Source organism: Schistocerca cancellata, chromosome 12, assembly GCF_023864275.1.
Source record: "Schistocerca cancellata isolate TAMUIC-IGC-003103 chromosome 12, iqSchCanc2.1, whole genome shotgun sequence".
Taxonomy (NCBI): domain Eukaryota; kingdom Metazoa; phylum Arthropoda; class Insecta; order Orthoptera; family Acrididae; genus Schistocerca; species Schistocerca cancellata.
The window spans coordinates 165,589,453-165,615,965 of record NC_064637.1 but is presented as its reverse complement, the minus strand read 5'-3'; the positions used below and the strand labels follow the sequence as shown (position 1 = coordinate 165,615,965).

The following is a 26,513-nucleotide window of genomic DNA, read 5'->3' as shown; positions in this document are numbered from 1 at the left end:
CTCGTGAACAGGGGTCGACAAGAGGTTCGCGAACTTACACAACTTACTGCCCGAATCGCCCGTTTGTGAGCCAAAAATATCCTTTTAGAATGGGAAGAGTTACCCCAAAATATAACACTATATGACATAAGCGAATGAAAATAAGCAAAGTAGGCTAATTTTCGTGTCGAAAGGTCACTCACTTCAGAAACCTTTCGAATAGTAAAAATGGCAGCATTAAGTCTTTAAACAAGATCCCGAATGTGGGCTTTCCACGACAGTTTAATATCTATCTGAACACCTAGAAATTTGAACTTCAGTTTCACTAATCATATGCCGATTCTGTGAGATTAAAACGTCAGGTTTTGTTTAACTGTGTGTTAGAAACTACAAAAACTGAGTCTTACTGTCATTTAGCGTTAGTTTATTTTCTACAAGCCGTGGACCGCACTATTTGATACAGAGCCTATGTTTGCACACTACATCCTTTACTACCAAGCTAGTGTCATCAGCAAACAGAAATATTTTAGAGTTACCCGTAATACTAGAGGGCATATCATTTATATAAATAAGGAACAGGAGTGGCTCCAACACTGATCCCTGGAGCACCCCCCACTTGACTGTTCCCCACTCAGATTCCACATCACAGCCATTCTCAACATTGTGAATAATGACCTTTTGCTCTCTGTTGCTAAAGTAAGAGGTGAACCAATTGTGAACTACTCCCCGTATTCCGTAATGTTCCAACTTCTGGAGTAATATTTTGTGATCAACACAAGCAAACACCTTCGTTAAATTAAAAAAAAAAAATATGCCTAGCGATCGAAATCTTTTGTTTAACCCATTCTGTACCTCAAAGAGAAAAGAGAATATAGCATTTTCAGTTGTTAAACGAACTGTACGTTTGATAGCAAATCGTGTGATATAAAATGATCAATTATCCTTACATACACAGGCCTTTTCAATAACTTTAGCAAACACTAATGGCATAGAAATAGGTCTAAAATTGTATACATTCTCCCTTTTTATAAAGCGGCTTTACTACTGAGTACTTTAAACGTTCAGGAAACTGACCGTTCCTAAAGGAAAAATTACAAGTATGGCTAAATGCAGGGCTAACATGTGCAGCACAGTACTTTAATATTCTGTCAGGCACTCCATCATATCCATGACAGTCCTTAGTCTTCAGTGATTTAATTACTGAGTCAATCTCCCCCTTGTCTGCATCACAGAGGAATATTTCAGACATCAATCTCGGAAAGGCATTTGCTAAGACAGTTATATGATGCCCTGGAGAAACTAAGTTTTTGTTTAATTCACCAGCAATGCTCGGAAAATGATTGTTATGTACATATATCTAATTTATCAGTAACAGAAATATTCTTATTACGAACTGACTTTATATCGTCGACCTTGTGCTGCTGATCAGACATTTCCTGACTATATGGTTTTGATTGTATCCTGTGAATTAGCTATTCTATTTGCATACCACATACTCTTTGCCTTCCTAATAACATTTTTAAGCACCTTACAATACTGTTTGTAATGGGCCACTGTAGCTTGATTGTGACTACTTCTAACGTTTTGATATAATTCCCGCTTTGTTCTACATGATATCCTCATCCCACTATGCAGCCACCCGGGCTGCCTTTTACAACTGGTACCCTGTTTAGAACGTTTTAATGGAAAGCAGTTCTCAAAGAGCATGAGAAATGTGTTAAGGAAAACATCATATTTATGATCTATGTTATCGGCACTATGAACAACCTCCCACTCTTGTTTCTTGACAAGGTTTAAAAAACTCTCTATTGCTGTCGGATTAACATTTGTACATACTTTGTAATTATATGTGACATTTGTTTGAGTACAAAAGCCTTTTAGTGTTAAAATTTGTGCATCATGGTCTGCAAGGCCATTCACTCTTTTATTAACAGAATACCCATCTAGTAATGAAGAATGAATAAAGATATCGTCTATGGCTGTGCTATTGTTCCTCTGCACCATAGTTGGAAAAAACACCGTCTGGATCAGTTCATATGAATTTATGAGATCTACCAAACTCCCTTTTTTTCTTTTTTTTTTTTTGCACAGTCATATACAAAGTTTATCAGCAGATATAACGAATTTCTGGTGCTTCCTACAAAATGCGTTAAGAACCCTCTCTAGCTTGAGCAGAAATGCTCTGAATTGGAGTTAGGGGACCTATAAACAACAACAATTAGAAGTTTAGTTTCACTAAATTCAACTGCGCCTGCACGACATTCAAATAGCTGTTCAGTGCAGTGCCGTGATACGTCTATGGACTCAAATGGAATACTGCTTTTTCACGTATATGATCACTCCCCCACCACGCAAGGAAGTCCTTGAAAAACAGCCATCTAATCTGTATCCTGGTAAATGAAGCCTCTGAATTGGCAAGTTATGTAAGTGGTGCTCCAATATACAAATAATTTCAGAGTCAACATCTATAAGCAGTTCATTAACTTTATCTCTAATACCTCTTATACTTTTTGATGAAATATGCTAATTCCTTCTCTACTTGGAAAACATTACGTCCTCTGAAGGTGATCCCTTACTTAAAGGGACTGCCTATAAACAAGTATACCTATAAGCTGACTTGAATCTAAAAAAGGTGCAGCTCTAACACCAACTACTACAGGAATTTTTCCCACCACCACCCACTACGCTGTCACCTACAAGTTTTGCCAGCCTCCCCTTGCCATAGCTATTGAGGTGCAGGCTAGAGTGCTGCAACGCTCATTGTTTGACCGGTCACTGCCCGCCTGTTGACAGGGGGACCGAGTCGCTCGTGTCCGGCCCCACACGACTCGGCTCGGTCACGTACTCGCCCCATGTCTGTTGTCCGGATTCCGGACACGCGGATAACCGAGCATGACCGGTCACCGCTGACGTCTCACCTCCCCTCGCCACGGCTCGCTGCACTGTACTGTACTGTACAAATCCAACGCCTCTCTCTCTCTCTCTCTCTCTCTCTCTCTCTCTCTCTCTCTCGCTCTCTTTTAATACAAAAGTAACATTTCCAAGAACGGGTACGTGACACAGCTAAATTCATAAAGCACCTGCAAAGTAAAATGATATTTAAATACTACCGTGGATAGAAGACGAGTCTCATTTCCAAACAAAAGAGATATTTTTCCTTTCATTTATAGGAAACATTAAATAAGTGCTTTCCCTGTAATCTAGAAGACAACCATCTTCATGAAGAAAGCATACAAAGAACATTAAACATTTACAGACGTAACTTGTCATACGTTTCAATTGATTGCAACATAAACAAAATTATAGTAATTGTTGATCAGCAGGAAATCACTAACGCGTTCCGGATTTAATTGGCTGCGGCAATTTGTTAGTAACATGCCGGCTTTACTAAAGCACCTTTCACTAGGTGCGCTTGTTGCTGGGATACATAAAATACGTCTTGTAACTGCAGCCAAACCTGGCAGATCTGTTTCATGTCTGCTCCACCACTTTAAGGTGTCATCATCATCTCCGGGGTGCATTAAAATGTACAAATCTACTTCATCTGCTGCGGATGATCTGTTGTTCTTCCATTCCTTGAAACGAGCTCTCTTTCTGGGTGGTGATGACACAGAACTTGAGGGATCTATGATAATAAACAAAAGAGACAAGTAATACAGAAGTGATACGGAAATCATCGAAACATTCCCGTAAGAGACCGATGACCTCGCTGTTTTGGTCTCTCCCCCCAAACAACCCGACCCCCCGTTCCCATAAAAACGAGATGTTTTACGTTAATGAAATATTATACGAGTCACAACATTCCCGTTTCTCTATAATACACTTTCCACTAACTATGCAAAAACGATTATGTTAATGATTGTATGTTGTACCTGCGTACGTAGCACACATTTGTCGCACATTGTTAAGAATTTCCTGCTTTTCACTTATTTCAAGCATATTAAGATAACGGAAGGACGGCCAAAGAAACGATCTTTGTGAGGTTTCTTGCAACTGTGTTTCTTTAAATGAGTGGTTGCCGACTGGAAAAACAAAGTGGAGCAGTTTATGCACGATACGTACCCAGTAGACGCAATGTTTTATCTACAACCAACAGAAATGTACTCCATACTTCGCTTTTTAGACCTTCCCGTTTCTTTAATGTGTAAACATTGGTTTCAATCTTACGTCTTACTACACTGGCTTCCTCGCGCTGCATGATTACAGAGAGACACACCACAAATAAGAAGCCCGTACCGGCTGCAGTGACACACGGATAATAACACGCGTAATGTGTTTGAAGTTATGTGCTACGTATTCGGTCACGGCTTTATGCTCGGTCACAATAACTAGTGCGGGTAGCCTATCCAGTTAGGGTGTGCTCGGCCCACCTCGTATTTTGTGCTCGCTTACTCGGTCATGCAGGACTCTAGTGCAGGCCACGCCTAATGAAACACGATGTACTGACAGACTCAACTGGCGCCACTGAGACGTGACCCGTGCCCTCTGCCATCAGCGCCCTCTCCAGCCCCACGTCACCGCGCCTAACAGCCACATTAAGATGAGGCTGATCACGACGCTGAAACAGTTGCACGAAATGCACATCAGTGCCACCAGTGTGAGTAGCTGTCTTTACCAGGTCACCACCTACATCGTATTCCCCGTCCCTGTCGAGACTGTTCCCTGCTCCACCCACTATCACTACCTGACCCTACATAGCTCCCCTATGTCACCTGAGCCAACCTTGCACTAGGTTTCACAATGCTGGTACCCTGGTACTCACTCCCTAACACTTCCTGCGACTGCTGGCCCACACCTATACTGTGCCAACTACCTAGCAGCCGACTTGTTTTTACATCTGGAAAACTGTGTCACTTCAGTGTTCACTCCAGTCGCGTAAGAGTGGAGTCAGTAGCGCCACTATGAGAATGCAAATCAGGTTTGCTTTAAATATGTTCTGCTACAGTCTTGAGCGCTGGTTATCTTTGAGATTGGACCTGGTGAATTGATGTTAGTCGAGAGTGCTTTTAAGGCTACAAAGAAGCCATTATCAGCACCACTCTGAGTTTTAACGAGGCCGTGTAACAGAGCTACGAGAAGGTGGATGTTCCTTGTTGACATATTGCAGAAAGACATGGCAGCAGTAACTGACGGGAATGTACTACGGTGGCGAGAAGACCTAGGTCTCACTACTGGGAGGGAAGAGCCCTGGCGCTTCGTACTGCGTCTTCAGCAGCATCTGGCACCGACGTTACACGACGAACTGTTACAAACCGATTACTTCGAGGACGACTCCGAGCTAGACGCCCTGAAGGATTCATTCCATTGACCCCAAGCCAGCACCATGGTGTCAAGCGAGAGGCCATTGGAAGGCAGAGTGGAGGTGCCGGCGCGTGTGGCCGAGCGGTTCTAGGCGCTTCAGTCTGGAACCGCGCGACTGCTACGGTCGCAGGTTCGAATCCTGCCTCGGGCACGGATGTGTGTGTTGTCCTTAGGTTAGCTAGGTTTAAGTAGTTCTAGGGGACTGATGACCTCAGATGTTAAGTCCCATAGTGCTCAGAGCCATTTTTAGAGTGGAGGTGATGAAATCTGGTTCTGCACCGGTGCCAGTGGTGGCCGAGTGTTGGTTAAGAGGAGGCCCGTTGAGGGCCTGCAGCCAGCAGCCAACCTGCCTCCTCCCTGGACACACTGGACCTACACCTGGAGTTATGGTCTAGGGCGCGATTTTGTATGGCAGTAGCAGCACTCTTGTGCTTATTCCACACACCCTGACTGCAAAACTGAACATAAATCTGGTGATTCGGCCTGTTGTGCTGCCATTCGTGAACAGCACTCCAGGGGCTGTTTCCCAGTAGGATAACGCTCGCTCAAACACCGCTGTTGTAACCCAACACGCTCTACAGATGGCAGACATGTTGCCTCGGCCTGCTCGATCACCAGATCTGTCTCTAATAGACCACTTATGGGACACCATTGGACGACAACGCCTGCGTCATCCGCAAACAGCATTAACCGCCCCTGTATTGACCGACCGAGTGCAACATATATGGAGCTCCATCCCACAAACTTACATCCGGCACTTGAAGTACACAATTCACGCACGTCTGCATGCTTTCATTCAACATTCTGGCTGTTAAATCGGTTATTAATGTACCAGCACCTCACATTTGCAATTGCTTATCTCAGGCTTACGTTAACCTGTGGTTCTGCAATGTTAGTCACCTACATATCTTATGTAGCAAATATGTTGTAGAATTTTCATTACTCTACATTAATTATTTTTGGTGTTGCGATTCATTTTCTTCATTGTATTTTCAATTTACTAGTGGATCACTATAGTATAATTTGCTTAGGCACCAACCACCGAATTGGATTGGAATGCATGCAACCACCTGTTTTTATTCAATGACGTACCAATTTTTAGCGGTGTCGTATTCTAACGGTCGACGAATGTTCGGTACCATGTTCCGAGCTTTTTAGCTCTAATGTTTCATTTATGTGAGTACAAATATGTAATATTATTATGTAAAAGGTTATAATTTTTTTTTTAAAAAGTTTGTTGAAAATTGCGAAATTCTTTTAGGAAATTATCGTGTTAGTGAACGTCTCAGAGTTGTTAATCCTTCTCGATTTATTGTTGTGCAGATGTTCACCGAGCCAACGACATCACCGCAGTGCTAACACCGATTCCCGTCAGATCACCGAAGTTAAGCGCAGTGGACTTGGCTAGCAGTCGGATGGGCGACCGTCCGGGTCTGCCGAGCACTGTTCACGAGTGAGGCCAGATGAGGAGCTCCTTGACTGACGAGTAGCGATTCGGGTCATCAAAAACTGACAACGGCCGGGAGAGCGGTGTGCCGACCACGTGCCCCTCCATACCCGCATCGAGTGACGCGCATCGCCTGAGGATGACACGGCGATCGGTCGGTGCCGTTGGGCCTTCCCATGTATCACGAAACCGGTTGGGATCTAAACGTAAAGGACTAAATACAGCTGGAGCGCTTTATTAATACACAAGACACTGTTTGATCAAGGTTTCAAGTGAACTATACCGGAATACTGTAATAAAATTTAATTCCATAAACAAAAAATCCATCAATTTTAAAAATATCTTCTGCGTTCGATTGCCTAAGCAAACCATTACTAACACGATCACAGTCAAAATTTAGTAAAATAATAGCGCGCGTATTCCAGAGGGTACTTATCACCACACTAGTCCACTGACAGGTGGCAGCGTGGGAACAATTGCCACTGCGCCTAACATCTCCACCCGACACGCAACCAGCACACAGCACGCAGCCCGCCCGGACAGCCGGGCGCGTAAGCACGCCGCTTCTGGGATTCGGGGACACACACTGTATTTCAGTAGGCAATGCTAAGCGAAGTGACCTGGAGTGATGAACACGCTACATTCTACACTAATCTGATTGAAGTGCTTGGATTTGGCGACTGTCTTGAGATCAGGCGTAGTGCCAGCAGTGAAGCAAGGAGGAGGTGGTGTTACGGCGTGGGGTGTCTTTTGCGTTGAGGCTCTGGTCCTGTTATTGCGCTTACGACAACGTTAAATGTACACTGAAGAGCCAGAGAAACCGGTCTCTTCTGAACAGCACGTTGCAAGGCATCCCAAATGTGCTCAATAATGTTCATGTTTGGGGAGTTTGGTGGCCAGCGGAAGTGTTTAAACTCAGAAGAATGTAGCAATTCAGGACGTCTGGAGTGTCTCGTTGTCCTGCTGTAATTGTCCAAGTCCGTCGACTTGCACAAACGACACGAATGTATGCAGGTGATCAGACAGGATGCTTACGTACGTCTCACCTGACAGAGTCGTATCTAGAGGTATCAGGGGTCCGCACACGCCCCACACCATCACACAGACTCGACCAGCTTAAACAGTCCTCTGGTGACATGCAGGGTCCATAGATTCGTGAAGCTGTCTCCCTACTCATACACGTCTATCCACAGGGTACAATTTGAAACGAGACTCTTCCGACCAGGCAACATGTTTCCAGTCATCAACAGTGCAATGTCTGTTTTGGCGGGCCCAGACGAAGCGTAAACCTTTGTGTCGTGCAGTCATAAGGGTACAAGAGTGGGTCTTCGGCTCCGAAAGCCCATACCAATGACGTTCCGTTGAGTGGTTCGCACGCTGACACTTGTTGTGGCTCAGCATTGAAATCTGAAGCAGTTTGCAGAAGGGTTGCACTTCTGTCACGCTGAGCGATTCTCTTCAGTCGTTGTTGGTCCCGTTCTTGAACGATCTTTTTCCGGCCGCAGCGATGTCGGAGTTCGATGTTTTACCGGATCCCTGATATTCACGGTACACTCGTGCAGCGGTAGTAGGGGAAAATCCCCACTTCATCGCTACCTCGGAGATGCTGTGTTCCACAGCTTATGCGTAGACTATAATACCACGTTCAAACTCACTTAAAACTTGATAACCTGGCATTGTAGCAGCAGTAACCGATCTAACAACTGCGCCAGACACTTGTCTTCTGCAGGCGTTGCCGACCGCAGCGCCGTATTCTTCCATGTTTACGTATCTCTGTATTTGAATACGCCTGGCTACACCAGTTTCTTTGGCGCTTCAGTGTAGAACGATAGTAACACATTTTAGAGCATAGGGGAGTGCGTACAGTAGAGGAAGTGTCCAGAGACGATGACTGATTGTGTCAGCGTGACAACACAGCCTGTCAGAGAGCAGCACCTGTGAGGCTACGGTCGGTGGGGAAGAACGTTCCTGGACTGCCCAGAGTCCTGACCTGGACCCTAAGGAGCAGCTCTGGTACAGACAGCTCCAGACCCCAGCGCTGAACATCACTACTTTGTCTGGTTTGGACTCTTGAGGAATAATGGGCTTCCATTCCTCCACAGCTTCTGATACCTCAGAAAGTGTCAAATGTGTGTGAAATCCTATGGGACTTAACTGCTAAGGTCATCAGTCCCTAAGCTTACACACTACTTAACCTAAATTATCCTAAGCACAAATACACACACCCATGCCCGAGGGAGGACTCGAACCTCCGCCGGGACCAGCCGCACAGTCCATGACTGCAGCGCCTGAGACCGCTCGGCTAATCCCGCGAGGCCTGAAAGTATCCCTATCGGAGTTCAAGCCTTCATAAAGGCATGCGGATACTTTTGATCTCTCTCTCTCTCTCTCTCTCTCTCTCTCTCTCTCTCTCTCTCTCACACACACACACACACACACACACACACACACACACACACACACACACACACACACTTGGATAGGCCAGACGGTTTCCGTCTTCGGAAGCGCAGAGAACCAGCTGCCGCCATGGAGTGACGTCACTTACCTTGAGTGCCGACCAGGATGAGCGGGATGTCGGCCGAGTTGCGGAAGTGCGCCATCTTGGTGTAGTAGGTGTAGATGGCGTTGAAGCTGGCCTCGTTCTCCAGGCTGAACACGAAGATGACGGCGTCCACCCACGCGCTGAACTGCACACACACGGAACGAGCACGTGCAATCAGTTCTCTCCAGCTAAGTTCGGTTTACATTTCAGAGTGAAATTTTCACTCTGTAGCGGAATGAGCGCTGGTGTGAGACTTCGTCGGAGATTTAAACTGCGTGTCGGAACGAGACTCGAACTCGGAACCTTTACCAATCTCGGGCAGATGTTCCACCGACCGAGCTACCCAGGCACGACTCACGACCCGTCCTCATAGCTTTACTTTTGGCAGTACTTCGTCTACTTTCCAAATGTCACAGAAGCTGCACTACGAAATTTGCGGGACCAGCGCTTCTGGAAGAGAAGATATTGCGGAGGCATGGCCTAGCCACAGCCTAAGGGAATGTTTCCAGAATGAAACTTCTCCTGAAGCCTGGAAGGCAGGAGACGAGTTACTGGCGAAAGTTAAAGCTGCGAGGACGGGTCGTGAGTCGTGCTAAGATAGCACAATTGGTGGAGCACTTGCCTACGAACGGCAAAGGTCCCGAGTTCGAGTCTCGGTCCGGCACACAGAAACAATCTCCCACGAAGTTTCATGGATTACTTTTGTTCGTAGCATCTTCCTTTCACTATAATGTAGAAAAAGTCAGTTTTACAATTATATTACACTTACTGAATAAAAAATATCAGAACATCCTGACGATTTACATGATTGTCTTAATTTATTTTTTTTATACACACTGCACTATCACAAATGTATACAGGGCGGTAAGAAAGAGTTTGAAAAGCTTGTAAGGGTCTTGAAGGGCAGGTTGTGCTGAGAAGTAAAAAATTCTATGCGTTGCTCTATTTTCGAGCTAATTAGCGTTAAAGTTAGCCAATCAATCCGTCGCGTCGCAAATTCAAGTGATCCTCCAGACATAATTAGTATCACTGTTCTTATAGCGTAGACCGTGGATTCGCGAGCTGTGTTAGCTGGAACATTGTTGTTCGCGGGAACGGAATAAGTTCTCCGCGACAAACTGTTAATAACATGTTGTGTTTTTGGATATTTTCACGATACTAATTATTTTTAAAAAATTTATTACGATCTCTGTGTTATTAACTATGATTTAAAATTGAAGTGATCACTGAATAAAACAAGTTTCTCTCATCTGAGGAGAAGAAAAGTGTTGGTTGCGATTATGAAATTATTGTTTATTTATTCATGAATGATGCGCGTTTCGCCTAGTTCAAGGCATCTTCAGATTGACCGATTAATGTTGATAAACAAGTTAGGGTTATCGATAATAAGACATCCGCAATAATAAACTGCACTCGTCCTGTGCGAGGATAACAGACAAGGCACTTTATAAGCACAACATCCGACAACTTTGACAGGACGCATAGGGTGGCAGGCTCAGGCCCGTACAATCTGTAATGGGGTTAACACGCTGGACGATAGACCGTACCTAACCAGCTACTAATCAACATTTATCGGCCAATCCGAAGATGGCTTCAATTCGACGAAACGCGCGTCACTGACGAATTACTTCAGCATCGCAACCAAGACTGTTTTCTTATCCCGCAATATACATACTGGACGGTGTATCACTACATCATGGAGTGAAAAATGTTTTCCTCATTTTTAAAAATTTTACTAACCTTCGAAATAAACGCTCTGTTGAGTCAAAGTACAAGGCTTCTCAAAATGTACAGTCAGAGGACAAGTTTAGGAACCCCTGGCGTAGATGATAACGCACGGGACTGCCCAGCCTTTTGCTAGAGTTCTATACTTACTACCCTTTCATGTCCAGTTTCTGTATCGCTCTCTCGTTCAGTTTCAGGAACACGTCTGGTGACTTCGTCTCTGTCGGGCCGCCCGAATTTGCGCGCAAGCGGCCTGACTGGCTAACTTCAGCGCTAATTACCTGGGAAACGGTGCGCCGTATCGAATTCTTTTTCTGAACAATTACTGTACAGGGTATGTCACAAAGAATCACCCGATTAAAAAAAATCATACGTATTATTTGAGATATGTGCGTCAACAACATACTGTTGGAAAGAGCAAATTCTCGTCTTTCACATGGTTCCCGCTAGGTAGAAGCAGTGTGCGCCCACTTCAGTTCTAGTAAAAATGGTGTCGGGACAACAGAAAGCAGGTTGTGTTCTACGTTTTCCGCAGTGCGGGTCAGCGCGACTTTCGTGCTAGGGATCGTGTGGATCCTCCTCCAGCACAGAGCATTAGGCGGAGGCAGGGGCGATTCTAGAAGTCGGTCAGGGGGAGGGGGAGGGCTAATGGGGGGGGGGAGAGGGTTTGGGGGAATGGAATATGGCTTAACAAAGGGAGAGTTAGGGGCCTCTACCGACAAACTGGCAAAATTTGGTGTTGCTTAAAGTGGTTTTTGAGTTCATGGCAAAAAATGTGTATTAATAGATAATCAGACGCCCATTTTAAGTCAAATAATATTTACTGGTTTAGGTAGTATGCTATTTGCCGCTCTTATTCTTTTCTTAAAATGTGGTTGGAATACATTGCAACCTATATTGCTACATAATTATTAAAAAATGATCGCATTTGTTGGAGTAATAAATCCGCTGATTTCTAAAGTTATTTTATCCAGTGTAATATGATACTCCACGAGGAAGGGGGGGGGGGGCTATAGCCCGCATAGCCCCCCCCACCCTTTGGCGGAGATATGAAGAATTCCGCTCAACGTGTCCCCGATGTCCGTCTGGCGTGTGCTGCGTCGACGCTTGCACACGAAACCACACAAAATTCGTGAAGGTGACGAACAACAACGTTTGTAGTTCTGTAATTTCGTTCTTGGCGAGATGGAGAATGAGAGTTTTCTTCGACGTTTAGTGTTTAGTGACGAGGCAACATTCCATTTAAATGGAAAGGTGAACCGTCATAATATGAGGATATGGGGTACGCAACAACCACATGAAGTTGTACAACATGGGAGGGAGCGTTCAAAATTTAATGTGTTTTGTACAGTTCTACGGGAAAAGGTGTATGGTCCATTTTTTAAGTCTTAATGTTAACAAATTCCTCTTCTTCAGAAACGCTTTTCTTCCTGTTAACAGTCTACATTTTATATCCTCTCTGCTTCGGCCATCTTCAGTTATTTTGCTGCCCAAATAGCAAAAGTAGTTTACAACTTTTAGTGTCTCATTTCCTAATCTAATTCTGTCAGCATCACGTGATTTAATTGCACTACATTGCATCATTTTGTCTCGGTTTTGTTGATGTTCATCTTATATCCTCCCATCGAGATACTGTGCATTCCGTTCAGCTGCTCTTCAAAGTATTTTGCTCAATCTTACGCAATTACAAAGTTACTGGCGAACCTCGAAGTTTTTATTTCTTCTCCCTGAACTTTCATTCCTTCAGTACTTGCTCAGTGAACGGGTTGAATAACACCGGGGATAGGCTACAACCCTGTCTCACTCCCTTGTCAACCGCTGCTTTCGTCGCTCACGTGTCGTATAGCCGCCGTCCGGTTCCTGTACACCATGCAAACAGCTTTTCGCTCCCTGTACTTTACCCCTGCTGCCTTCAGAATTTCAAAGAGAGCATTCCAGTCACGCTGTCAAAAGCTTTCTGTAACCTCTACAGTAGTTGCGGAGTTTAGCCCGAGCAAGTGCTACAAAAGTAGGTTTGCCTTTCTTTAATCTGTCTTCTAAGATAAGTCGTAGGGTCAATATTGCATCACACGATCCTAAATTTCTCCGGAATCCAAACTGAACTTCCCCGAGGTCAGCTTCTACCAGTTTTTCCATTCTTGTCTAAAGAATTCGTGTTAGTATTTTGCAACCGTAACACAGTAATATCCACACCTGTCAGCACCTTCTTTCTTTGGAATTTTTAGTATCACATTAATAATAATATTATAATAATTGTTACTGTTCGCAATGTTTTTTTGTTTTCAAGTGAGGATGAGTGTTGCTGCTCCAAACTGTCGGATTGCTGATAGCTTCTACGATTGGGATCACGTTAAGGTGAAGTTGGCTACCGACGGCACGGTTGTCATACGACGGTGACTGCCCCTGGGGCGAACTGCACACGGCGACCGGCGAAAGCGGAAGATTTTTCTTTTAGGCTGGCAGACGGAGAGGGTGGAAGGGGAACTGTGACGTGTCACGACCGACATTTCGCGTCGGCAGCGACAGATGGCAAGAGCCGCAATCCGGCTTTGGGCGACGGGCCGAGTCCCTCCTGCTGCGCTGGGGATCCGCGGCCGAGTGTCAGGTCGGGGGAGGGGGAGGGGGCACGAGCCGAAAAGCACCGGCCGTGGCATTTCCGCCCGCAAAGGTCGCACAGACACCTCTGGCCTTCTCGGACCAGACGATGCCAACGTTTACTGGAACAAATGAAACTATAGAGTGCCAGAGACCTTTTCAACTCAGAAACACCTCTGACGTATACGTGCAGGCTGAAGCGACGACTAGGCCAGGATTCGAAGCAGGGTCTCCTGTTCACTAGGCGCTGCCCCAGCCTGCCACGTCTCCCTCCATAATTAATCCAAATTCCCATTTCACGCCTCAGCCAACTCGGCGTTCCTCCCAGACTCCGACAGCACTGCAGAGGCTCGCCGGCTGTACGGGAACAGCACGTCAGCATCGACTGGAAATGAGGATCCTGCCTGAAACCTTGGCATATGTGGCTTAATCAAATGGAACTGGAACGTCTAGGCGCTGTGGTGAGGCGTGCAAGGGAAAGGCGGCGGTTCACGGCCCCAGGTCATCCCGCTTACACGAGGGTCGAGCAGGGAAGCGACCCCCAACCATTCTGCCACGTTACAACCACCACACAGACATCACCCTGAAGGAACTCACCACTGTGGGCACCAGACAACGAAATGAAAACGTCCGGCACTGTGTGACACAAAGTGGGGGCGCACCTGATGGAACGCACCACGGTTTTACATTTCATCACTGCAGTTGTATCGAGCCCGTGCTTAAGCTTAAAGGGGGACATCATGAAAAACACAATTTTAAAGACTCATCAAACTCACAGTTTTGAAGACACGGCAATGGAATTTTGTACCACTCTTTAGACGAAATTAACGCATTTACTGTTAATGTCCTTGGACTATATATATTTAACGTATTTACGGAAATCGAGAATTTTTTAAAAAAGGTACCTTTTTCTCAGAAACTATTCGAGAGATTTCTACAAAATTTTATCTGTTTCATCTTTTCGCACATAGTAAGCTTCTCTCACGGAGTTTTTTTGAATATGTCTAATATGAGACTTTTAATAATTTTTAATTACAATTCTGTAACCGAAATATAAAATTCTTGCAAAATTCCAAGCACTTCGTCACACATCTCAGTTTATACTCAGCATTTCAAAATCTGCTCTCGAGTTAACGTTTACTGGGGTTATAGAAAAGTGTACAAAATTATGTAATTGTCGCCTTCATAGATTCTGAGTAAAAGATAGATAAACTTAACAAAAAAACATAATTGCCAGGAATACAATTAAAAGTTTTACCCACAGTTTTTTCTTAGGTCACCTCTTCAGAAGGCCCCGGATTTGTTCTCAGAGTGCTCTCTCCCTTCAAGGCTTCTCTTTTAGTCTCTTGTTTTCTGCCTTCTTTCCTTTAGCAGGTCTCCGACTTTTCAGCTGCAGAGAGGCGCTGTAAACCTATTTCTTTCAAGACGTCTTTAGCGCAATTTTAATGCCCATTCTCTCTAATACCTCCATCCTATCTCCGTTCCCATCATTAAATACCCGAATGGGATCATAAGTCCCAATTCCGACGACTGCAGCAGATGAAAACGTGGTTTTAGGACACCGTTTCCTTATGAGCGAGTTTAGCGACTAATGTGGATTCTTGGTTTTGCCAAGGATCGGCCAGAAACCTGTAAGTGGGCTTGACAAGATCCAGGATACACTTTGGAAGCATCTCCTTGTCAATGTAGGAGTTGTTCCACCGACCTAGAATGGAAGTGTTGCTTGGAAAAGTGAGTGTGGCAGGAAGGGAGCGTCACACATTTAATTATTTTTCAGACACTTCAGATGCGACTTCATCACTGAAACTCTGGGAACTTATTGTCCATGAGTTTTAATAATAAATAAAAAATAAACTGAAAATTGAGATTTTCGATCCATTTCATGAACGACCTCCCGTTCAATACGCGCTATAACGGTTGTGAGCGTTAGTTATCTCTGAGATTGGACTGATCAGTTGGTGTTAGTCAAGATGGTCCCAAAGACGATAAGGACACCATTATCAACTCCCGACTGAATTTGACCGAGGTGGTGTAATACAGGGTGTCTCAAAAGAAAGTTTTTATTTGAAGAGCTCTCAGCGCATGCGCAACACATCAGAGGAGAGCGGATGGTGGTAGCTTGCTTGGCCTTTAGATATTCACTCGATTAGGTGCTCTTCTTGGCAGTGCGACAATTTTACAAAAGTGGTGATTCGGCAACTTTGACAGGGAGGAAATTTTGCAGTGATCCTGGACTGTATAACGTAAATGATGCTCCAAGTGCTCCCACCGAAACCTAGGCGACAACGCCATCACCAACGGGCGAATCCGTCGAGAGTGTAAATTGGTTGGTTCATGACGATTCTAACCTCTGTATTCGTAAGCGTGCTACTTCTTTAAATGTACATAGAGCACCACTGTCCGAATTCTGTACACTGCACCCTTACAAAATCCAAGTGGTGCAACAATTAAAGCCTCAGGATGCTATTTGTAGGCTGCAGTTCGTTAACGATCATTTTGTAACATCTTGTTTTGTCACGAGGGTCATTTTTACCTCACGTGGTTAATCAAAACTGCCGCTACTAGAGTCCAACGAATTCTAAACAGAAGCACGAGAAACAACTTTATTCGCCAAAAATTACAGTATGGGCTGCGATGTCGTCTCCAGCAGTAACTGGCTGTACTTTTTAGAGTTACATTTATTCGGAACGTTATGTGACGCGGTTAAATGAGTTTTTGGTGCCTGAATTTCAAAAAAATTCTGATTATACACAAAGAACATGGTTTCAGCAAGACGGCCAGAGCGAGGTGGCGCAGTGGTTAGCATACTGGACTCACTGGGGAGGACGGCGGTTCAAACCCGCGTCCGTCCATCCTGATTTAGGTTTTCGGTAATTTCCCTGAATAGCTTAAGGCAAATGGCGGGAGGGTTCCATTGAAAGGACACAGCCGATTCCCTCCCCTAATACGAGCTCGTCCTCCGTGTCTAATGGCCTCGTTGTAGACGGCACGTCGATCTCCACAATCTGTGACATAAATTGCCACCAGGCAATCCACATCTGAGCAGCAAACATTTTTTTCCTGCGGGGATACGTCGAATCTAAAGTGGATGTCGGAAATCGGACATCTCTGGAGCAAATGAAAGAAAATATCGGTAGCGAAGTGGTAGCCTACGCACTGTACAAATGCAGTGCAGTCACGCAAAATTTTGTTCACCGTTTAAATGAGTGGCGTAGGCGTGGTGGGTTGCAGTTAAATGACATTATTTTTAAGAAACAAATTCCTAAACTATATACACTGAAGCGTGAAAAAAAGAAAAAACCTGGTATAGGCATGCGTGTTCAAATACAGAGATATTTAAACGGGCAGAATACGCCGCTGTGGTCGGCAACGCTTATATGAGACAAGTGTCTGGCGCAGTTATTAGATCGCTTACTGCTGCTACAACGACAGATTATCAAGATTTAAATGAGTTTGAACGCAGTGTTATTGTCGACGCACGATCGATGGAAGCCAGCATCTCCGAGGTAGGGATGAAGTGTGGATTTCCCGTACGACCATTTCACGAGCGTATGGTGAATATCAGGGATCCTGTAAAACATCAAATCGCCGACATCGCTGCGGCCGGGAAACATCCCGCAAGAAAGGGACCAACGTCGAGTGAAGAGAATCGTTCAACGTGACAGAAGCGCAACCGTTCCGCAAACTGCTATAGATTTCAGTGCTGGGTCATCGACAAGTGTCATCGTGCGAACCATTCGACGAAACATCATCGAGATGGGCTTTCGGAGCCGAAGGCCCAGTCGTGTGCTTTCGATGACTCCAAGATACAAATCTTTACGCCCAGCCTGGGCCCGTCAACACCGACATTGGAGTGTTGTCGATTGGAATCATGTTGCCTGGTCGGACGAGTCTCGTTTCAAAATGTACCGAGTGGACAGACGTGTACTGGTACGGACACAGCCTCATGCATCCGTGAACCCTGCATGTCACCGGGGGATTGTTCAACTGGTGGAGGCGCATGTGGCGCGTGTGCAGTTGGAGTGATGCGGGACCCCTGATACGTCTAGATACGAGTCTGACAGGTGACACGTAGGTAAGCATGCTGTCTGATCACCTGAATCCATTCGTGTCCGCTGTGAATTCCGACGGACGTGGACAATTCCAGCGGGACAAAGCGACTCTCCATACGTCCAGAATTGCAACAGAATGGCTCCAGGAAGACTCTTCTAAGTTTAAACATTTCCGCTGGCGACCGAACTCCTCAGACATGAACGTTATTGAGCATATCTGGGATGACTTGCAACGTGCTGTTCAGAAGAGATCTCTTACGGATTTATGGTCAGCCGTGCAGGATTCGTGGTGTCAGTTCCCTCCAGCACTGCTTCAGACATCAGTCGAGTCCGTGCCACTTCCGAGTGTTCGCGGGGACGCTACACGACATTCGGCAGGTGTACCAGTTTCTTTGGCTCTTCGGTGTATTTCAATAATAAATAAAGATTTTGTCGATAGACTTCAACCTTTAATTTATTTTGCCACGTCAAATACAAAGTTTCTTTTGTGACACACTGTATTTTTTTCCGCCGGCATATCAGTGGAGCGCGCGAGGGAGCCAGCGAATGAGAGCCAGACACGAGCTCGCTTACCGCTCACGCCACAGCGTCAGCAGAGCTTTACAGGCCGCCGGCACCTCGGGCGCTGCAGAAGCAGACTTTCGGCGCCCCTCCACCTGCTGACTGCTTGCTTGCTTGCTGACTCCTTTCAGCGGCGCTAACGACCCCGGGCAGTGTCAGCAGCCGCGCTTTCCCTCCCGTGCCTGCGCGGATGGCCGCTCCGCGCTGAAAGCGGCTGCAGCGGTAATTATTGTGTTGTGCAGACGCGGCGGCGGCGGCCGACTCCCCGTGCTGCCGGAGCGCCTTTTGTGCGCCGCTCGCTTCTCGACGCGGCCGCTTCGAGCGCCACGCGCGACACACAAAAAGGCAGCGCCTCCCTGCCGTTCGCTCCCCGCTCACTGCGGGCGCCATCCGGTGAAAAAGTAAATGAGTGCAAACCTCCCCTCATCATCCGCTGCGGGTAAGCTCAACAAATCGCAACTTTGTGTCCGCAAACACCAATTAACCTGTTTTCCGTAAATTAGTGCCACAATCCGGGAAAAACGTAAAGGAACTGTCACGGAAATTAATTTTACCGCGTTAGTCACCTCAGATGATGTTTCCGTCGTCTGCGCTAATCGACGTTTTCTCCTCGGTTTCCAGTTTCTGCTTCCCAGGTCTTCATTTCAGCACAGCTGTGGCATTAGGGATGGAAAATACCGACCAGTTAAAGCCGTACCGGTATTTTAGTTGCGAATAACCGATATCTCTTTGGTCCCGGTGATAACAGTCGTTTCTTATTCTTCACTAACAACGAGTAAAAGTAAAAACCAAATACAAATTAGACATAGCAACACTGATAAAATTTTTCGTTTTTAAATAAGCCCTTTTTAAAAAGAAGAAAATTTTTATTACAAAATTGTTAAGGCTTTCGTGGCCACTTGTTGACAAACTGCCTATTGGCTTCTGTATCGGGTTCTTCGGCCGACGTTCATCTAATGATTTTACTGACGTTTCGCCAGCACGAGTGGCTGGCATTGTCAGAGCTTCACCCTCCATTGCTGGCAAAAGGAGAGCTTCTGTAAAGTTTGGAAGGCAGGAGGCGAGGTGCTGGCAGAAGTAAAGCTGTGAGGACGGGGCGTGAGTCGTGCTCGGATACGTCAGATGGTAGAGCGCTTGCCCGCGAAAGGCAAAGGTCCCGAGTTCGAGTCTCGGTCCGGCACACAGTTTTAATCTGCCAGAAGTTTCATATCAGCGCACACTCCGCTGCAGAGTGAAAATCTCATTGTCGAATGCTAATACTGTTCACACTATGAACACTTGACATGGGAAAACGGCGTTTTCTTCACAGAGAACAATTAAAAAGAAATAAAAGATAGCTACTAATATGTCCATGTGCATGCCATTTATCATATCTATTTAATAATAGGCTTTAGTATAAGAGGCGTTAATTCTCTTTTGTAGCGCTTAGTGAAATTGACCTCTGTCGGTCGATAGAGTATAAGGGCGATGAAAGGGCGTTGGACGTCCGTTCACGCAATTACCATTTTTTTTTTTACAAGTAAAACCTAATTTGACCTATCCTGGTCATTTGCTATTACATGGCGACGAAGTGGCGTTGTTAGTTCACTCACGCGTTATTTTTAGTAATAAGATAAGACATTTATTTTGATAATATTCCTCATTCAGTGCGTGTCAGCAATAAGAAGTATATCTACATCACCTGATAAAAACACCTACACGATCATCTGTGAACAGGTTAACCGAGAATATTGCAGTATGGCGATTACATACTACAGTTTCGCTGTTTTATTTCCTACCTCATCTTTCATTAATAACGGTGGGTGAGTTATGCAGCATTCGTCGTGAAAGGGCCGATATATTCTAATAGTGTAAGTCGGGGTAGTGTGTTCGAACTTATATAAATCCGTGCATAGTTTGTTACATTTTAATCATAACCTGGTGCAGAGACTTTATGTTTAAGATTTTCAACCTTTCTATAAGTTATTTGTTTTAAGATATAACAGTGTTGGTCTTTTATTTTTGACAGTCTTGGTCTGAGTTAGACAAGCGCAATGTTCCACGCCATGTTGATTTGGAGCGCGTTATCTAGTCCTAATTAGTTTCACGTCAGCTCCAGAGGCCCACCGCACAGTATCTATGGAGACGAGGCGCACGGCAGAGCTTAAGTCTTGGTGTTGACTTAGTACTTGTGTACCGCATTTTTAAAATGTGACTACGTCTATTGAGGCTGTTTCAGTTTTATTTCTAGACCATGACCTTTTAGGCAAATTACAGATTCAGGTATATCTTCTGAAGAATGCTCAATTATTTGGGCTGAAACCTAGGTAAAGGTTGGTTTCATTACCGCAATCGAGGCTGATAGTTTGTTATATATTAGATTATCAAGATTGCTGACTGTGCTGCAGTGTTTAAAGTACAAAAATATCTGAAATATAATTATAACGATGAACATAATGATGCGAGTATGACCACAACAGTTGCCTTTTTCTGCGTTTCATCTGCGGTATACAGACCGTCGCGTATACATGTTGTTACTAAGAAACGCTAGACGGCCGCGCTCCCTGGCCGTGGCAGACATTACAGCCATGGAGCTGTGTGCCACACTGCAGGTGTCTCGTTATCTTGCTGACCCGACCTACATAGATCTGTAGCACGCAGCCACTGTGTACATTCAGTACCTCGTTTGGACAAATAGCATGTCAGAGTAGAATACACAGCATGTTTCACAATTCGTAGATGTGAAGGCCATGTCCGAAAATTTACCATTAGGATGTAAAATGAGTCCGAGCTTTGGAATCTCCCACTGGACGATACGCACACAGCGGAGACACTGAACGCCGCCCCCTGTGCTCTGCAAGCAGCCTGCCGCTCGCTGTACAAGATGTGTACCCGGACAGCGTCCTTCGGCACAGCAGCACAGTGTAGCCTCCCACCTGCGAACGTACCAGTCTCTCGGAGCCTTTGTTGTAGTGGGGCGAAAATGATACACGACGGAGGTTCTCGATACACGCGTTGCGCAGCTCTGCCACTGTGTACCGTACCGCAAAACGGGAGATCTGAAAGTAACCCACTGTTCGAGCTTCAGATCTAAAGATACATTTGTAGCCACGGCTTCCTGATCAAAGACAGTTCTACAACGGCAAGAAGCCTGTAATAGGAATTGTGAAACATCCAGCACAGTGGGATAAAATTCATGTGAACGGCATAAAGAACACACTGAGCAAGACGGGTGTAAACGAAATAGAATGCTACTATATGTACGTGTACATAGATACTGCGCAAGCCACCGTACGGTGCGTGGTGGAGAGTTCCCTGTACCAGTACTACTTGTTTCCCTTCCCGTTCCACTCGGACACAGAGCCAGGGAAACACGTCTGTCTGTACGCCTCCGTAGGAGCCCTCATTTCTCGAATCTTACCTTCGTGGTCCTTACGCGCGGTACATTTTTGTCGCAGTAGAAACGTTCAACAGTCACATCCTAATGCAGGTTCTATAAATTTTATAAACAGCGTTCCTCGAAAAGAACGTCGCTTTCCTTCCAGGCATTCCCATTTGAGTTCCCTAACTTGGTAATACCCTCCTGTTGTTCGAAGTAAAGCAAGCAGCCAGCCTTTGAACTCCTTCGGTGTTTTCATTTCATCCGACCTGGTGCTGATCCCAAACACCAGAGTAGTACTCAAGAATAGGTCGCAGTAGTGTCCTAAATGTGGTACATATATCTGATTGTTCATTCTATGTAACAGAAGCCTGTAATGATGGGCTGTGTACTCGGCGTCTTTGCAGCAATGGGAGTGACGTGAACGCCGCCGCGGGTGCTTGGGAAAGGCTGCGGCCGGCAGGGATTCCCCCCCCCCCCCCCCAAAAACACAGACACTGGTTCAAAAATAGTTGAAATGGCTCTGAGGACTATGGGACTTAACTTCTGAGGTCATGAGTCCCCTAGACTTACAACTACTTAAACCTAACTAACGTAACGACATGACAAACATCTGAGGCAGGAGTCGAACCTGTGACCGTAGCGGTCGCGCCGTTTCAGACTGTAGCGCGGCACACACACTGGATCACAGGCCTGTGTAGCAACGCCTCCAGCACGACAGGGAGCATCCGATCAGCGTTAATGTACTGTATACCGTGTGGAGCGACACCGTACTCAAAGTTGCCCACCAGCAGCAGGTTTTGATTTCACAGGTGTGCCCTTACCGACAGACTGCCTTCATTCTCGCTACTTTTGCGTTTTTAATTCACAGTACTTTATTTCCTTATGGCTAAATCTTTCATTATGACCTACAAACTTCCGTACGTACCCAGATGATGCAAAACACTTTTCAGCCCTTTTACTGTGTCCAGTCACACGCGGACACGTGTGAAACGCCCTAATAACCAGTTTTTGCAGCGCAGGCCGCTGCGAGGTTCTGGAAGGCAACGACGGGGACGGAGCGCCGTGCCGTGGCCAGCTCTGCTGGGTTTCTCTGTAGAAGAACCGCGGCCCAACAGCCCGATCGAAGCTGTCCCCCAGATCCTCCACTACTTTTTTTCAATCCGAGGAGTGGTACTCTTCGAACCACGAACGCACACTGCGATCTTTGTGGCACGTTGCACTGTCCTGCTGGTGGATGAATCGCGCCGAGGAAAAGAAGTTGTAAATACGGGCGGACACGGTCGTCGAGGATAGAGGCATATTTGTGTCGAACCACTGTGCGTTCCAGAATGACGAGATCACGCACGGAATGCTCTCCTGCACGGACCCTTCCGATGACTGTTAAAAGGCGTCTGTTTTGAGACGCTTGACGCCGATGCAGCATAAAACGTGAGTAATCCGAAGAGCCCAGCTGTCGCCACTCCGTGGACGTGCAAGTCCCCGACCTTCGTCGCCGATGGACAGGAGTCAGCATGTGCGTGCGTGCTGCCGCGGCCCACGCGGCCAAACGTGTGCTGTCGAGAAGACAGTCTGCTCGCAGACCCCCGGTTCACCTGGGCGGCCAGTGCTCGACAGCTCCGCGCATCCGCCGTCCAGGCCGGTCATCGACGGCCCGCGATGCGCCACCGTCGGTCGCCTCGGCGCGGCTTTGAATGCAGCCGGTACAGTGGAACCACGGCGGCACGCGAACCCTTTACAAGCTCGTCCGCTTGCACCCTCGGCCCGACAACCGACGACCTCACCCTGTTGGACGTTCACGCATTACGACAGCTGCTGGAGCTGCCACCTGTAGTCCGTGAGTTGGTACTGCACGCTGACGTCGAACGCAGGCGGTGGTCGCATTCATTTGAGTGGACCGTTTAACAGTCTGGTGAATAATGTGAGGAGCGAACGATGCTGCTGCTTCGACGAATATTGAAAGCGTAGAAAACCGGGAAGACGCATCAACACCACACAGGATTGACGACTGGTAGAACGCCTAGCAGTAGGGGTGGTTGTCATCGACGAAACAACCGGTTTTCGGTTATACTGATTCTTTCCGTTTCCATTTTAACCTGACTGTTAAAACCGCTCAAACTAACCGTTTTTTTTATTTCATATACTTTCGACTTATAAATGTAGACTTGGAACAGAGATCGAACGATTTTAATGAAGGTGAAGGAGCAGGAGGGATCGATCGATACGGAGTCGACGCTGCGGCGGAAATCGACCTCAGTGTCTCCAGTATAGACGGCGAAAGCGAAGGAGACGGGCGCTGCGTCGGCGAGAGCGAAACGTCGGAAGCGGGTCACCCCTCCGCATCGTCAGTGTTCAGTGGTACAGCAGAGTGTCAGTGCTTAAGGGTGAACCGGACCGCGACCACCTCCAACTACTGCAAACTCAAATTATCCAAATTTATGCACGAAAGAGAAATAAAACGATGATGGAAGGTACGAACCACATCCGCAATGCCTCAATTATTTATCGCGGTGTCCGAATTCTTCCTAGTTTTTCGATTAAGAGCTCCTTCGTAGAATTTCTTTCAAGAAAACTTCCAGTTTAAGTCGCTTTCTTCGCCAGTCAGAAACAGTGATGTGGACGACACTTTATTCGAAACTTAACATTCACAGTCACAAATTTTGTTTCGCTTGTTACATTATCCATTTTTGGATGTACACACAAAATCATTCGACAAGGAAATCGGAACACGGCACTCTGCAGTACCGATAATGACAAAGCAAAAACCATTACTTTCAACAAAAGGATTGCTTGTGTAAACAAATAAGAACCTGGAGAAGCGTAGGCGTGGGACCAGGACACCGACACCACCACGAATGAATGAGTGGTTCGACAGGATACTATCTTATTCTTGTAAGCTCTATAATTTGTGGTATTTAAAACAGTTATTGCGCGCACTCGACAGAAATAATGAACAAGAAGCACTCGTAAACAGTAGTCTGCTAATGTATTGGGCTACTGAAAATGGTGGCTACTCTAGCTTCGGAAGAACGTCCCTCCTTCTTTTACCTCCACGTACTGGACAGCGAGCGCAAACATAATCTGTGGTCGTACAGGGCGCCATTTCCGTGACGTAATGCAGCCAATCAGATGCCGTCCTACGGACATCAAAGTGGTAGCCTCGACAGCCACATTTGGGCTCGCATTACGTTTTAGTGAATTTCATGTCATTTGACTACTTACTATTTTTAATTAAGTTTAATTATTAGAACAAACATATTTTAACTATCGACAAGTAACTGAAGAAACCCATACACTTTTTCCAGGAAATGTATGCCTGTCGTGATTTGCGAAATCCCTTACACGCGCAACGTGGTACGGTATTTGCAACTACTTTGCACCTCGACGCTTCGAGCTGCAGACACAGAGGCAGGCCTCATTTGGCAGTCAACCTGCAGAGCGGTGAGGCGTTGCTAGTGTAGCAACAACGAACACCGTAGGTGCAATTTTTTGAGTATCACAGAAGTTACACTTGTGCTGTACAAATGAAGGTTTAAGCGGGAGTCAGTCCGTCGCTTCATAGACGTTCGTCTTTAGCTAGCTTGAACGCCATGGACTCTAACGACCGGGCACCTGCGCACAGATACATCATTTACGTAACAGACGCGGCCAACTTCTCCTGCTGTTTTCTCGGAATTGGCAGAGTAGTGAACCGCACCACTTGCACTTTATGTTGTTTTAATGGACTTCTGTCAGCCGCTCGTGGTCTCGCGTTAGCGATGTCGCTTCCCGAGCACGGGATCCCGGGTTCGATTCCCGGCTAGGTTAGGGATTTTCACCTGCCTCGAGATAACGATGTTGTTGTGCCGTCTTCATCATCATCGTTCATCCCCATTACAGTCGGAGGAAGGACCTTGCCTAGTACGGTGGTGCGGGTCTCCTGCATCGTTCCCCTACGCTCTGTCATGAAGTGTGGATCATCATCATCATCATCATCATCATCATCATCATCATCAATGGCCTTCTAAAGGAGTACAAAGTTTGAACTAAGTCTGTGGCATCCCCTCGTTAGTGTAGCAGTTGCAGTGTAGCGTGTGGCGCCATCCCTGCTGATGAGTGCTACAAGGGGGCGGACGAGTCGGCAGCTTTTTAATTTGCAGATTGGGCTGCAGAGTGCGACAGCGGATCCTCGTATGTGTGCGCGAGAGTGTGTGGGCGCGTGCGTCCCATCAAAAGAGAGGCGCAACCGAGATTTGTGGAGGCATCCGCCGAAGTACGTCACACTCCTGCGTAGCTCAGCGCAAACGCAACACACACGTATCTGATGAGAACGGACGGTGGAACCTACAACGAATGCGAAAAGCAAATCCTATCTACTAAATTGAAGAAAGACATGGTGCTTTAATGCTTGTAAAAACATTTCGCTGCAATGCGGATGCGGAAGAAAAAAATTAAAAAAAAACTTACCGCGAATTGCAGTTTCCATTATTTAAATCTTGATAATTCTTCAGTCTAACAGGTAACGTATGTGACTGTGATTTAGCAATAACGATTTTAGATTCTAGGTACATCATACAATTAGAATTAACTAGCATTTCAGCCACAGAATCTGTATTTCTTAATTTCTTGATAAGCAGTAAACCCCAACGCGGAATCTATAAACAATCAAACTCCGCTGTAAAAAAAAAACACCGTCATACCTCCTGTGCAGTGATATAACTTTGCAGGTACAGCCGGCCGGAATGGCCGAGCGGTTCTAGGCGCTACAGTCTGGAACCGCGCGACCGCTACGGTCGCAGGTTCGAATCCTGCCTCGGGCATTGACGTGTGTGATGTCCTTAGGTTAGTTAGGTTTAAGTAGTCCTAAGTTCTAGGGGACTGATGACCTCAGCAGTTGAGTCCCATAGTGCTCAGAGCCATTTGAACCATTTTGCAGGTACATCCAGAGCTGTGTGTGGATACTGTCTGCAC

The 26,513-nt window shown here is 46.1% G+C and overlaps 1 protein-coding gene across 1 annotated transcript in view; it reads right to left on the bottom strand.

The window, feature by feature from the left end:
* LOC126109555 (centaurin-gamma-1A) overlaps positions 1–26,513 on the bottom strand; it is a 333,594-nt gene that overhangs the window by 127,970 nt on the left and 179,111 nt on the right. The window contains exon 3 of the mRNA XM_049914570.1: positions 9,276–9,417. Within this exon, the coding sequence (XP_049770527.1) occupies positions 9,276–9,417 (142 nt within the window). The remainder of the gene's footprint in view (positions 1–9,275; positions 9,418–26,513) is intronic.